This window comes from Zingiber officinale, chromosome 9B (genome assembly GCF_018446385.1).
Source record: "Zingiber officinale cultivar Zhangliang chromosome 9B, Zo_v1.1, whole genome shotgun sequence".
Taxonomy (NCBI): Eukaryota; Viridiplantae; Streptophyta; class Magnoliopsida; order Zingiberales; family Zingiberaceae; genus Zingiber; species Zingiber officinale.
The window spans coordinates 19,000,310-19,014,826 of NC_056003.1; the positions used below are offsets into that span (position 1 = coordinate 19,000,310).

General features: G+C 38.1%; 1 protein-coding gene across 1 annotated transcript in view; it reads right to left on the reverse strand.

Moving 5' to 3' along the window:
- Positions 1-10,372: 10,372 nt before the first annotated feature.
- Positions 10,373-14,517, reverse strand: part of LOC122024078 (cycloartenol-C-24-methyltransferase 1-like) — a 29,855-nt gene continuing 25,710 nt past the window's right edge. Inside the window, exons 3-14 of the mRNA XM_042582617.1 lie at positions 13,353-13,419; positions 12,976-13,049; positions 12,758-12,842; positions 12,609-12,664; positions 12,107-12,161; positions 11,932-11,979; positions 11,758-11,841; positions 11,489-11,678; positions 11,269-11,276; positions 11,075-11,200; positions 10,898-10,995; positions 10,373-10,726 (exon numbers count right to left, since the gene is read on the reverse strand). Coding sequence (XP_042438551.1) covers positions 10,666-10,726; positions 10,898-10,995; positions 11,075-11,200; positions 11,269-11,276; positions 11,489-11,678; positions 11,758-11,841; positions 11,932-11,979; positions 12,107-12,161; positions 12,609-12,664; positions 12,758-12,842; positions 12,976-13,049; positions 13,353-13,419 — 952 coding nt within the window. The 3' untranslated portion in view covers positions 10,373-10,665. The remainder of the gene's footprint in view (positions 10,727-10,897; positions 10,996-11,074; positions 11,201-11,268; positions 11,277-11,488; positions 11,679-11,757; positions 11,842-11,931; positions 11,980-12,106; positions 12,162-12,608; positions 12,665-12,757; positions 12,843-12,975; positions 13,050-13,352; positions 13,420-14,517) is intronic.

A 14,517-nucleotide genomic window follows, 5' to 3' on the forward strand; every position in this document is an offset into this window, starting at 1 on the left:
TCTTTTATATCTTGTACTTTTATGGGGGAGATTGGTAGATTACCCACTTTCAGATCCCAGCGACTGACTGTCTCTCTACCGTCCGGTGATACCTTGGACGTCACTCAGGAGGTCAGAGGTTGCCCGTTAGATTTTGGCAACCTGATACTTACGGTAGATCTTTTAGTATTGGAAATGGTCGACTTTGATATTATTCTTGGCATAGATTGTTTGTCCGCATATCATGCCACTGTTGATTGCTAGACGAGGGTGGTCACATTCCGGCCATTATGAGTTTTTGATAATGTCATTTGGGCTTACCAATGCTCTAGTGGTATTTATGGATTGTTGTGGTGGAGCATTGCTCCCACATGTTATGGATGGTTGTGGTGGAGCGTTGCTCCCACATATTGAGGATTTCTTGTGGTAGAGCGTTGCTCCCACATATGTGGCATTTCCTGTGATGGAGCGTTGCTCTCACACTAGAGGATTTATTCTTTGGTGATTTATATTGTTGGTGATTAGATTTCAGACTTGTTGTCGGGGATCTTATAGTTGAGTATGCCTGTTGTACGGGCTTTATGAGTTCTAGGTTTTACCATTTAGGCTTACAAAGCCCTAGATGTTTTCATGGACTCGATGATTTCGGTATTCCTAGGTTGTTTGTATCAGTTTCCATTGTCCTTGTTGACAATGTTGTAATCTATTTTTTTGATCCGAGCTCGATATCCCTATCTTTTCACTTGAGGTATGTGATTTAATTTATCGGTCAGCATTTATACTCCATATCTGTTGTTAGTACTTGCTTATGGTAGATAACGAAATTTGGGGACCAAATTTTTATTAGTGGGGGAGAATGTAAAATACCCAAAAAGGGCAGGTAATGATAAGGGAATTTTTCTGGAATTTTTAGATATTTTTCGGAGCTCGTATGGACGAGTTTATGGGGATGAAAACAGGGCCCGGGAAAGCCTGTTTAGGCTACCCAGTTTTAGCGAGGAAATGTTGATTTTCTTTATTTCCTTTTTCTTTTTTTTTTATTTTCTATTTCTTTCCGTCGCCGTTTCTCTCTTCCCCAAGCCTCTTCTCTCGCGCCCGACGCCTGCCCTAACCGCCCACGGCGGTTTTCCTTCTCTTCCCACGCATACAAAGCTGAAAACCCTAGTGCCGATTCCTTTTCTTCCTCCTTCCTCGTGACGCCCTATCCCCACTGCCGCCGGCAACGCAGACACCTTTGTTTGTCTCCGCCGTTGAGATCGGGGACACACCGATGCCGACCGCCTTTGCCCTAGCGCTGGCGTTGCCGCTTCTTCCTCCTATTCTCTAATCAGCAGTGTCGCCGATTTTCTCGAGCCCTTCTCCGGATACCTTCGTCCTCCACTCGACGGCGCCGCCCGTTTCCCTTCTCTTCCTCGGCCACCACTGCATGGACGCATTCCGACATAGCACCCCCTTCACTGGTCTCTCCTGATCCGCTCCTTTTTGTGCCCTAGTTCTTTACTTCTGAGCATCTCCCTCTTCGTGAGTTGCTGCCGTGCCATCGAAGGATCTCAGCCCTAGATCACCGACGTCGATTTGGGGCTCAGAGCACAGAGGTAGGGTGCTGCCCTAATTGGTGAATCAGGTACTTGATCCTTATGTAGTGTTGATATCTTGTTTTCTTTGTGATCCGATTGATTCTAGTGAGGGAGATTCTATAATCGTGAGGTGAGTCCGGCAGAGTGATTACTTTGTTGTGGGGTTTTCTTAGATCCGGCAATCACTCCTCCAGCACCAGCACGACTGTGAATTGAGGTAAGGTTTAGGGTTTTGATCTTCATTGTAGATGATTGCTAGTTGTGTTAACAATAATTGTTAACTTAGGTTTAGAATTAATTTAGTGGTGTAATTAGGGTTAATGAAGCTAACCCTAGATGGTCGATGGATTAGGAATTTGTTTAGCTATTTGTTTATAATCAACTTAGCTAAACTGTACGATTTACTACAGGACTTTGACGCGAGACGAGTATCTCGATTACCGGATTGATCTTTTCCATTGGAGGCGGGTACTTTGACTTTATGTCATTTGATATGCATAATAATGTCTTTAATAAATAGCAACAATTGTGTTTTCTTATCTGCTTCGGTTGATCACTACCTGATTTGTTACGTGCTTGTTTCTTTATTTGCTATGCACATCATGTTAGTATTTACCTGATTATGCATATTTATAGAGGTAGTGACACAACCATGTTATTTATCATGTTCAGGACCTAGGGTTTTTTTATACCTTATCTGGTTTGTGTACCTTGATTTGATTCATTGTCCTATGGTACACATTTTATATTTATGTATGCATATTGCTATGCTATTCAGGATATTGCCATGTTTAGTGTCATGCATCATCTCGCATGATTGCATGTTGTGCGATAGTCTGCTCCATTATTATCGAGCACATCGCTAGTTAAGGGTGGCAATTCGGTTCGGGTTCGGGTTGGCGGGTTCGGGTTGGCAGGTTGGCGGGTTGGAAAATGACAACCTGAACCCGACCTGATTATGAATTCGGGTCAAACTATTCAACCTGAACCTGATCTGTTTATTTGCACTTGAGCCGAACCCGACCCGTTTGACCCGTTTGACCCGTTTAACCCGTTTGACCCGTTTGACTCATTTGACCCGTTTGACCCGAACATAACCTGAATTCAATAAAGAAATTTTGTATATTAAATTAAAAATAACATTTATCTACATAAATTGGAAATTCATATCATAAATAATAAACCATATCAACATTGCAATCAATAACACATCTTTATGTTTAGGATTTTTAACTTTTTTAAATTTGTAATTTTAGTTTAAATTTATAATTATAAACGGGTTCGCGGGTTATAATTGGGTCATTTCAGGTTGACCCGAACCCGACCTGTTTATTAAATGGGTCAATTGGGTCGACCCGATTTCGACCCGAACCCGAAACTACCCAACGCTAACCTGATTTTTTCGTGTTCGGTTCGGGTCGTGTTTTCGTGTCGGGTCAAAAATTGCCACCCCTATCATCAGTTACATATATCTGTACACACCACCACTCATGGGTTAGTGGTATATCAGACAGGTGTGTGACAGTTCTGCTGTTTAGCTCCATTGGTCTGGTGACTCTGCGTGGTAGCCGGCAGACGGTTCTGCTCTGTTTGGCTCTGCTGGTTTAGTGTAGCAGCGTAGTAGTCGGCAGGCGGTTGGACTCTGTTTGGCTCCATTGGTCCGCTCATGGGTAGTGTGACGCAGCGTGGTAGCCGGCAGAGATTCCTCCCCGTCATCGTGTACCGGGAGATGAGAGCATTGAGCTCCCCCATTTATGATTTGGGGTAGGAGGATAGGTGTACTCCAACAGCATCCCGTCCACTCGGTCACTCATCACGGGCAGTGATGGCAGAGTGCACGGTTGTCACAACCCTACCCACTCGATCTCACCATTGTGTGTGAGATGACTGACTGGCTTCAGGGGTGACCATGACATTGGCATCATATGCATGATGCATTTATTGCTTGTGTTTGCTGCATTTACTTGCTGCATTTATATGGGTGCATATGATTGACATGCATACAGGATTTATGGCACTCTGAGTCTGACGACCCTGTTATACTTGTACCTTGGTCCTGGTTAGTACAGTTTTCTCCTGCTTGTTTCAGTTGCATTTATCTTTCTTGTATCAGGGGACTGTACGCATGATTAGTGCTGGTTGTTATTTTCTTTATTATGCATATCAGTTGATACCCGTTGAGTGTTGGACTCACACCCTCCTCCGTTTCTATTTTCAGGTTGATGTTGTCCGGAGAGTTCCAGTCGCTAGTCCCTTGCAGTCCACGAGGACGTGTGTTGTTCTTTTAGTTTTTCTTATTTAGACTATGTTAGATTTATTCTACTTTTGACATCTGGACTTGTATTAGTTACTTTATGGATATTGTCGATGAGTTTTATTTGGATTTGTTTTACTACATGCCTGCCTAGATGGCAGAAGAGGTGAGTTGATCTTACCGTCGGATTTGTGCTTTATGAGTGTAGTGGAGTAGGAAATATGTTTTGAGCTTTATGAGTGTAGTTGAGTAGGGTTGTTTTTGAGTCTTCTTATCCTTTCTTTAGTTGTTCACTATTTAACTACGTGGTGATTGCATTATATTATTGTTATTGTTTCGGCCGTGTTGGCCGATGTATATGTGGCCCAGAGGGCATTGTAGAAAGTTTCAGATTATCATCCGTATAGGGGAGGTGCTGCCGAAATTTCTTCGGACAGGGACTCCCCCGGAGCGTGATAGCCCCGGTACCACCTCCACCTCCAGGCCGAGCACCACATCCCACTCCTCGCACTCTAGGAAACCGAGTTGCCGGACTTGAGCTATCCATGACAAGTCTCCGTCAGGAGGTCTTCGATTTTCATCGAGGCATGCGGCAGGAGGTCACCGATCTATGACAGGAGATGCGGCAGGAGGTCTCCGACTTACGACGAGACGTGAGACAACAGATCTTCGACCTTCGACGTGACCTATCCAGCTCCCGAGAGGATGACCGGACCCGTCATACTGAGCTGATAGGGTTGTTACGTTCCTTGGCGACCGGACCTCCCTCCTCATCATCCCGATAGACTTGATCATCACTATTTGTATTTTATCATGACCGTTGTATTTTGACTTAGATATTGACTTATGCTATTCTGATTTACTTCGACTTAGTTATATCTCGACTCTGACATTGGCTTATCTTGATGTGTTTAATAGACTAGGACTCTTAAATTACAAAAACTATTTTAAAAAATAGTGCTTTTAAATTCTAGGTTAAAACCTTCAAAACTTCCTATTTTTAGAATTTCAAAAACAATTTTAGCCTTAGACTAGGTCAATCCCTTAGAAAGCATGTTCCTATAGGACTAGAATTTGAGCATCTCACTAACACACTAGGACTACCTTGTTTGTGATTGTCGAACATAAAAAGGGGTGAGATGCATAAATAGATTGCCTGGACTTAAGATGCTTATTTCAGTACATCGATATAAGTCTGGCCATTAAATACAAAACAAACATAAATCAGGTTAAGTAATTCAGCTTAGTCAAAAACTAACTGATTACAATTGACTTAACTTGACAAACCAAGTGAAAACTGTTGTTCTCTAACAGTTAGTAAGTAACTAATTGGTTAGACAGCTTTTGTAATGTCAGGTTCAAGGGGAGGATTAATTATTTTTCATACTTATTTTTCATTATTTTTTAAATTAGCTTTTGAAAAATATTTTCTTAATTTGATTTTAAACTAACTTTTTATTGATTTAAAAACTTGGTTTCAAACTTAGTTTTGAAAACATATTTTACTTAGTTTTAAAATTTGTTTTGAAAGTTGGATTTTCCAAACATAGTTTTGAAAATTGATTTAAAAAATTAGATTTTACAAATTTAGTCTTGAAAAATAAAATTTTACTTAGTTTTAAAATTTTGATTTGAAAATTAGACTTAACCTTAATAATCTCCCTTTTGTAAAAAGTACTATATTTGAAAATTATGTTTTAAATTTGCAAAGCTTATTTCAAAAATTAGAGTAAATTTGCAAATTTTATCTTTAAAAATTACTCAAAATTTTTACAAAGTTATCTTTCAAAAGTTATCTTCATAAAGTTTAAAACTTAGTTTTTTTTTTAAAACTAAAAGCTAAGGTTTTAAGTAAAATATTCTATGTTTTCTACTTTAAACTTCCCCAAGTCAATCTGACTTTAATTCTTTGATTTCCTTTTACTTCTCTAAATCACCTATTTTTCTGTGTTATTTTTTGATGAATGTCAAAGGGGGAGCGTTAGGTGGCTTAAGTTAGTTAAAATAAATCAACGAAATACCAAATAAGACTAACTTAAAAACTAACTTAAAAACCTTATCATTGCTTGTTTACTTGCATAGTTTTTCACCAACTTAACCAAGGTTGTCATTGCATCAAAAAGGGGGAGATTGTTGGTGCGGTTAGCACTAATGGTCTAACTCAGTTTTGATGAATGACAAAGTAGGTTAAGTTAATTAGTTTCATATTGATCTAACACTTCTATGAAGTGTATAGGAGAATCTCAGACGGGTCGATTGGCTGACTTGACGTCTAGCATGAAGTCTAGCTAGGTCGACGGGCCGATCGGATAGCTGACACGAAGCCCAGATGGGTCAACAGGCTAACCAGACGTTTGGCACGAAGTCTAGCTAGGTCAAAGGGCCGACCGGATAGCTATCACGAAGTCCAGACGGGTCGAAGGGTTGACCGGACGTCTGGCATGTAAGTCACTAGAGGGGAGTGACTGTAAGGACGCGTTCCCGGGAAGGGAACATTAGGCGTTGATCTAACTTAGATCCATTTCGAAAATCTAAGTTGAGATCGTGACTAGATTCCGGTCTCAAGGAGATGGAATCTAATTACTACTTTTATTACTCTTATAAACTTAACTGTGCTAAACTTTGTTTTGCAGGGTAGTTTTGCATTTTGCCTCTGACTAATATTTTTTGTAGGTTGCTGAAAAAACAAAGGTCCGGGCACCCGGGATGCAAAAATCATCCCTAGTCGCGTTGCCACGTGGAGCTTCATGTGTGGACGGGCTACGTCACACTCCAGGCGTCCGGAAGGGATCAGGGCGCCCCGAGCCTCCTATATAAGGAGGATGCACCCTGGAGCAAAGTACAATGAACATCAAGATCTTCCAACATTTGCTCTGTCGTGCTACGCTTCTGCGACGCTACGAAAGCTCCTCCGACAACGCGCCTCGTTCTTATTTCTTTTTGGTTGTCGGCATGTTTTTTAAAAGCAACTATACTTTCAATTGTAAAACAATTATTCAAATTGCTAGTGAATTGCCCAACGAAAGCACTCAATGAGTATGGGCCTTGGAGTAGGAGTTGACCAAGGCTCCGAACCAAGTAAAAAGGTTCGTGTTAGCATTGTTCTGTTTTCATTTTTTCCGTTGCTTACTCTACGATTTTCCAATCGATATTCACCTCCCCCTCTATCGAATTACATGATCCAACAATTTTATATTGTTGGTATCATCTTATTGTCTATGTATACCTATGTAACTGTTCTCATGATATATATTATATAGAGCAAGCAAATTGCTTAGTAAAGAATTTTCATAATTGTATTAGGTAATGCCATGAAATTATCAATATCACTGAGATAGATTGTTGTAACTATTCAAATTGCATCAGCAAAAGATTATGAATTTAGAAACTTCACCATGTCATAGTTCACTGAGACCTTCTTCAGTGGCCAATTTCAAGTTATAGCCTAATATCTGTATGTTTATTGGATTCAGAAATCATGATTACAATTGTTTAGATCGAGAATCCATTTATGTAACTTTCTTCTCTCATTTTTCTATTGCTTGAAAATAGTTGCTAAAATCGATCCAGTTCTTCCTAAAAAACGACAAACCACAAATACAATTGATGAAAAAAAAGAAGACGTCAATGTTAGCAAGTCACATTTGATAATCAAAATGTCTTGTAGCTGTATTGATAATCAAAATGCTATTTCAATTTATATAATACCTTTCAGTTTACTCTATTTGAATTTGATTCATTTCCTTGCATGTGCGGTCCTTGCTCAGTTTGAAGCCTAATAGCAAACTGAGTCGATTTGAACCTGATTCATTTCTTCTGCACATGCAGGGCCTGATATTTCAAGCCTTGTGTATCAAGCCTTGGGCAGGGCCTGATATATCAGGCCTTGCGCAAGGCCTGATATATCAAGCCTTGCGCAAGGCCTGATATATTAGGCCCTACACACCCTTGTTCACTTAAATCAAAATCTTTTATCAGGCCCTGTGCATCCTTGTTCACTTAAGTCAGAATCCTAAAAGAAGTTGTTTCAGAATTTTAGTGAACTCCTAAAAAAAGTTAAAAGTGGAATACCTAAGTCCATGGTTTGCAGAATGCTCCTGTACTTTTTTCAAGGTATAGATAAGAATTATCATGTTTAACACATTAAATTTAACCTTCAAATTTCACTTGTTCTTTGAGGAGTTTATCTTTCATGGTTTAGATTAGTACTACTTTGAATTCATAAATTTATCCTTGATTGGTAATCAAATTATAACAAAGATTATCAACTCAAATCCAAAATATTTCACAAGCTAGCATAAATTATAAGCTCATAGTTTCAAATTGCAAACACAAGTAGACACATTAATAGCAAACATGAATTCACGAAGGTTTTACAAGATTCTCAGATAACAATTTTACCTAAATTCCAAACCTCTCAACAAATGAAAAGGTTTCGGAAGAATAGAACTAGTTCACTTTGCATAACAAAACAAGTTACATCACTTAGAGTTTCATCAAAATTTCAAGTTACATCAACTACATTCCCATTATTACAATCCAGGTACATACAACTACAACGATAGCTACTATAAATTTTCTATTTAATGAACATATTTCATCACTAAGCTGCATAGTTACATGATTGTTGTTCCCATCATCCAAAACATCATTGTATTCAACTACACCATCGTAGTTAGTACATTTCTTTAATTCACTAATATGCAATTTTAATTTTTTGTTATTCCTCTTCAACTCATTAATACTTGTCTTACTTCACTCTGATGGTTCTGGGTCATGCCATAAGAAGAAGTCACATCCCCTTTCCTGAATTTCAAATCAACTTAATCAAAACTCAATAATTAAAAAACTCACAATACCATGTTGGTATAATGAAAACTTACTCTAAAATTTGGACATGAAAAAAATTATCTTCCTGGATTGGATTCCGTCCATGATGTCTGGAGAATAGTTCATAACTGACAATAACATAATATGTGGGGAGCTTCACATTGCTCGTCGTTCATGCACAGTCGAGTAAAAGATGATGATGATGAAGAGCCAACTGCCATATTTTTTTTTCCTTTTACCTGAACAACACCAATTTATGCCTTGACCAACAATCTTGTTAGAGAGGAGTATCTTAAATAAAGATAAATGAATAAAACAATAAATTAAGATATTTTTTATATATCTTTTTAAACAATACTGTGACAAACATAATATTGTGGTGAAAATAATAAAAATAAAAATATTAAAATTATGGTAGACTCTATGCGAGAGGGCCCTTCATCAGTTTAATTTACAAGAGGGATCATCTTTAACACGGTAGACTCCATGTGAGAGGTACAACTTAGAAAATAATAGTAATTAGACATACACAAGATTGGATTAAAAAATGTAGGTTCTTCAAGAACCTCAATCCCACCTACCAAACCTGATCATTAAAGAAGAAGAAGTTCATTACCTCAAAGAGTACTCAAACTCAAAGTTACTGCTCTTTGCTATTATAACTTGATGTATTTCTTCGATTCCTTGGAAGAGAGAGGGAAGAAGAAGAAGAAGAATGATGGGATGAGTTAGGATTGGGTTACCATGAATTGAAGAAAGAAAAGATGTAGAAGAAGAAGTTGATTACCTCAAAGACTGCTTAAAGTTATTGCTCCTTGCTGCTATAACTTGATGTGCTTCTTCGAATCCTTTGAAAACGCTGAGGGAGACGAGCCTCATTGCGGGAGAACAATGAGGGAGAACGCTTCTCTCTTCAAGAATGCTGGGAGGAGGAAGACGAGGCTCGCTGGGAGGAGGAACAGAATGGAAGGAGAAGCGGCTGCGGCACTTTCGAAGAATTTAGGGCACGCGAGTAATTTCACTTGGAGGAGGATTAGGGCAGGAAAGGGAGAAGAGAAAATGTCAGGGGAGGGATATCCGAGGACTGCAGTGGAGGGAGAAGAGAGAACGACAGGGGCAGGAGAAGTTGTTGCTTCAGGAGGGAGGGAAAGAAAAAGTTGCTGCTTTGTGAGGGGGGAGAAGAAGTTGCTGCTTTGTGAGGGGGGAGAAGAAGTTGCTGTTGACGTGGACTTCATTTCCGAAGAGGAGAGAGAGGGTTGAGGTGGAGTTGGCCACGCGGGCTGCCAATGGGATTGCGGAGAGTGGTCGCGCCAAGTGTCATTTCTCATTAATAATATAGTGTTAACTAATGCTGATAAGAGAAAATTATTTATATTATAACACTTATTATTCATGACTCCTACAGCAACATCAGATAGGATATTTTTAAACCAAAAATAGAATAGAAAGCGTCGTTTTAATAATAAATAAAAAAAAATCCAATAAAAAGAACCCTTTTAATTTCATCTAAATGTACTACAGAACTTACTTTCATTGGTTACCTCACATCTCCTATCCAACTCGGTTGGGAGCTCAAGAATTGCATAGTTCTCGTCATCAATTCTAAAAATTTTGCAATATGAACATCCTATCTAACACCCACAAGCATAAGGCTTCCATGACGAACTAAAAAGGAATTTGTTAAAGTCAAAGTTTGCCAACAAGCCAAGCAGAAACTTTCAAACGCTAAGCAGAAGGAAATTTTACACTAGATTTTCAATACGTTTCTAAGAGCTTAAAAAGTTCTGACTTGCATTGTTAATACTTTTTCCAAACGCTAGAGCAGAATTAAAACTTCACTTAACATAATACATACTAGAGCAGAACCAGAAACTCACTTAACAAAATACATGCTAGAGCAGAACCAGAAACTCACTTAACATACATATTGCTACAGCAGAACCACAAAGTCACTTAACAAAATACATGCTGAAGCATAACCATAAACTCACTTAACAAACTACATGCTTCATAGTTATGTCTTTCTCAATGATCTGAAAGAGGCTTCCTCACCAAACAGAAGTACATTGGTGTGAAGATCTCCATCCTGCAATACTCGAACATAAGAGATTGTCAATGCATACGATTTAATAATTTGTCACAAAAAGAAATGCATAACATAATAAGTAGTTTTGACTATATTGGCGTCAAATAACTTAAGTTCCACCACTCATCGTACGGAAAATATATATTTTGCAGCATGATAGATTTTATTTACCTTGCACCTGCCACAACCCCGTCAGCTTCCTTTTCAAGAAATGATGTAACTCTGCTGCTTCCTGCTGGGGCAATTCTGACAAATTCCAATATCTTAACCTGCAAAGTAAGATGACATCTGCTATAATAAAACACAGTTTGAAATGTAACAAAACCTAGAAAATAAAAAATATTGTACCATAATTCTCGTAATAAACCGGCCAAAAGCTGTCATACGAAAGCTAGTTATTGAAAACTGACTTGTATCCAGAGGCAAATACCAAGGTACAGGAGAATCGCATGCAAGATCCTTCTCCCATATAACCTAAAATGAGTGCACAAATGTTGGTCAACAGGGTTATACGGATATAAGAAGCCACATTTTTTATTTACCTCAAACCCTGCAAGCTTCAAAGCATCAAGACATTGCCCCCAGGGCGTAGCACAGACGGTGGGCGCATGGTATCTCTGGCGTAATGGCCAGGGGTCGATTCTCAGGAACTGACGACCTGGGGTTTACCCCGCCATGCGCCTATGGCCTGTGTACCTGCATGAACCTCCCTCCATATCCGTGGGGCCGGCACTAGGGGGACCGCTAAGGTAGCGGATCTACCTTTTTTCAAAGCATCAAGACATTGTCTTGTAGTTCTAATATCAGGAAGTGCACCTCCAAGCTCGATTTGAGCCTTGACTTTTTTGTGACTTTCATTATTCGGATTGTAATGGTCAGTCAAGCAGCACTCATACACGGCATAATACTGACCAGGCTTTAACACTCTGTAGATCTCCTTGTAGCAGCCAACCTTGTCAAATCAAATTCAAAACCATTCATAAGTCATAAGAATGCTTGCAAAAATGAGAGAAGTACATGGACCTACATACCACATCTGGAGCATGGCAAGTTGCTTCAATTGAATAGACTGCATCAAACGTGTCATCAGAAAATGGCATTTTCATGAAGTCACCCTGCAGTTCACAAGAAACAATAAATAGAACATTCAGCTCATAATTTTTTGTTCAGAAAGAGATCTGAAATGCCAAAAGGATAGCAGAAACCTTGACAAATTCACATGATTTAGTTAATCCTGCTAAGCCGTTGAGCTCCTGTAGAATGACATATTTGTTCGGAAAAACAAGCGATAAATGAATATTAACTATGTGAATGCAAACTAAAAGACTTCTGCAAAGCTTCATCAGGTGCACAAATTATGGGAAAACCATGTCCACCTACCATTCCTCTTGAGATCTGATACTCGTTGTTGTTCAACCCTGTAATGGATGTTGAGCTGCAAAATTCACATGCATCGTGTCATTAAAGTTGCACCAAACTACTTTGGCAAATGTTGTGCACTACAATATCAACTCGCGGTGACAAATTCATACAGAACACTATGCAAGTACATACCAATTATTTTGAGCTTTTAACTATAATTAGATTAAAGCAATGAAGATAGTTAAGACATAAATCTAATAATTTGGATTCTCTCTTATGCATATCCTTGTCTGATTGTGCATTATAAGTGTAATAGTGGAAAGCCAACGGGCCTTTGTCTTCTATTATGATAGAAAGGCAAAGTTGACGTTGAATCCAGCTAGAACATAGGGAAGATGGTTACATCTTTTCCTATGCTTCACTCACTGCCCAGTTCATACCAAAATAACAAAATGAAATAGAGATTATGAATCTTCATCATTTATAGTGACGATACATTCAATGGCAAGTAAAAACGTACCTGAATCTAGCAATCTCACGTAGAGGCCCACCAATTCCGCAGCCTACATCTAGGACCTAAATCACAAATGAATTCAATAATTGCGGCTATAAAGTTGTAAGCATCAGAAATAATCAATCAAATTCAGGAATTGTACAAAAGACTAATACCTTCATCCCAGGTTTCAATGCCAATTGCAGCGCAAGGAAGTGCTCGTGCCTTTTAATGCTTTCGCGCAAAGACTCTCCTTTCCATCTACATATATAAAACTTAAAAAAATCAGAATTTGAGGTAAGACTAGAAAGTATGAATAAAAAGGGTTTCTAGGCAAGTTTTATAATCCTTCTCCACCATCATAAGATGTTTTAGGGTAATAAATAGTTGATACCTAGAAGCAAAGTGCAATGATTCCCCCCAATAAAACTCATAGAAGCTAGTGGAAAGATCATAATACTTGTTTACCTGAGATGCATAAAAGAAAAATACAAAACATCATTTGTCCGATAATATGTGATGAGAGTATTTATTGCAACTATAGAAGTTTAATTTTGGCAACACCAACATATATATGACACTTGATGACCAGGTAAATGAATACTGATAGCAGTAATAGTCACATGGTTAACACCTGAATTCTCAATCAAGAACAAAATTCATATCCAAAAATGAAATAATTTAACAACCAGACACTCAGCTTTCAAGTAATGTAACAAATTATAAATATAAATAAAAAGGCAAATTAATTTACTGATATATGAAACCTACCATATCAGAGTAGTTTGCTTTTCTGAATTCTTCTTCCCCTCCATAAGAGTCATGATAATTTTCATACCTATCCATCAAGTATTTATATCAATATATCAAGTGGATTTGGAGTTTTGGTCATTTGGATATTAACGAAATTGAATTCTATTGAGAAAAAATAGTCTAGTATTAGCTGAAACAATATCCAGTGGTGAACATGGAGCTAATCTAAAGAAAAGGGTTTCTTTGTTATGCATCAAAAGTCTGACTAAAGATTTGGATTGATGTCTATTTATGGATCAAATAAGCATGTAGTGGCAAGAATCACATAAAAATTAAAATATAGATGATAGTGCAAGGAAAGTACTTTGTAAACAGATGAATCCACCACAAAAAAGTAAACCACAAAAAAGTAATTTACATTTATGCCACGTTTAATTGATGAGATGATTGTAAATGGTTCATTTTGTAGCATATTTCATTATTAATAAAAAGTAAAGTTGGTTATTATATTTATTTCAATTTAGTGCCTAATGAATAAATATAATAATGTTCTTGGATAGTAGGTTCTTATCTACAGCATATAAATTGGTTGAATCGATATTGAGATATTGTAGGTATACATAGAACACTACTCTTAACTATTCTTAGTCAAGCATTAATATACAAGAACAATATTAATGCGTTGAGACTAGCATGTAGGTCAACGGATGACTTAATCTCACAAGTCATGGATATGAGATATTAGGTTGACATATGGGTATATATTAGAGAACATATACTGAATGACCCGCCATGAGAATATGAGTGTCATAAACATTCTCATGTGACTATTGGTATGAATAGTTCTTAGACCTGAAGTCACTATGACTCCCTACATAAGGAGTTGTGTACTTTGGTATCGGCAAATGTCACCTGTAACAAGGTGGACAATAAAGTTGATCACTGGGTATGCAATGAATTATGCAGAGGGATGTGAGTGATGTAGATGAGATCTATCCCTTCCATATGATGGAAGCGATATCTGTGGGTCTTTTGATTAGTAGGACACAAGAAAGCATGACCATGCTCAAATGAGTCAATATGAGATATTGAGCTTATTTGATTGAGTGTGTCTACTTAGAAATCAAGAAACACAAAGGTTGATAAGAGAATGATACGGTCTATGCCTCATTGATCAATCCAG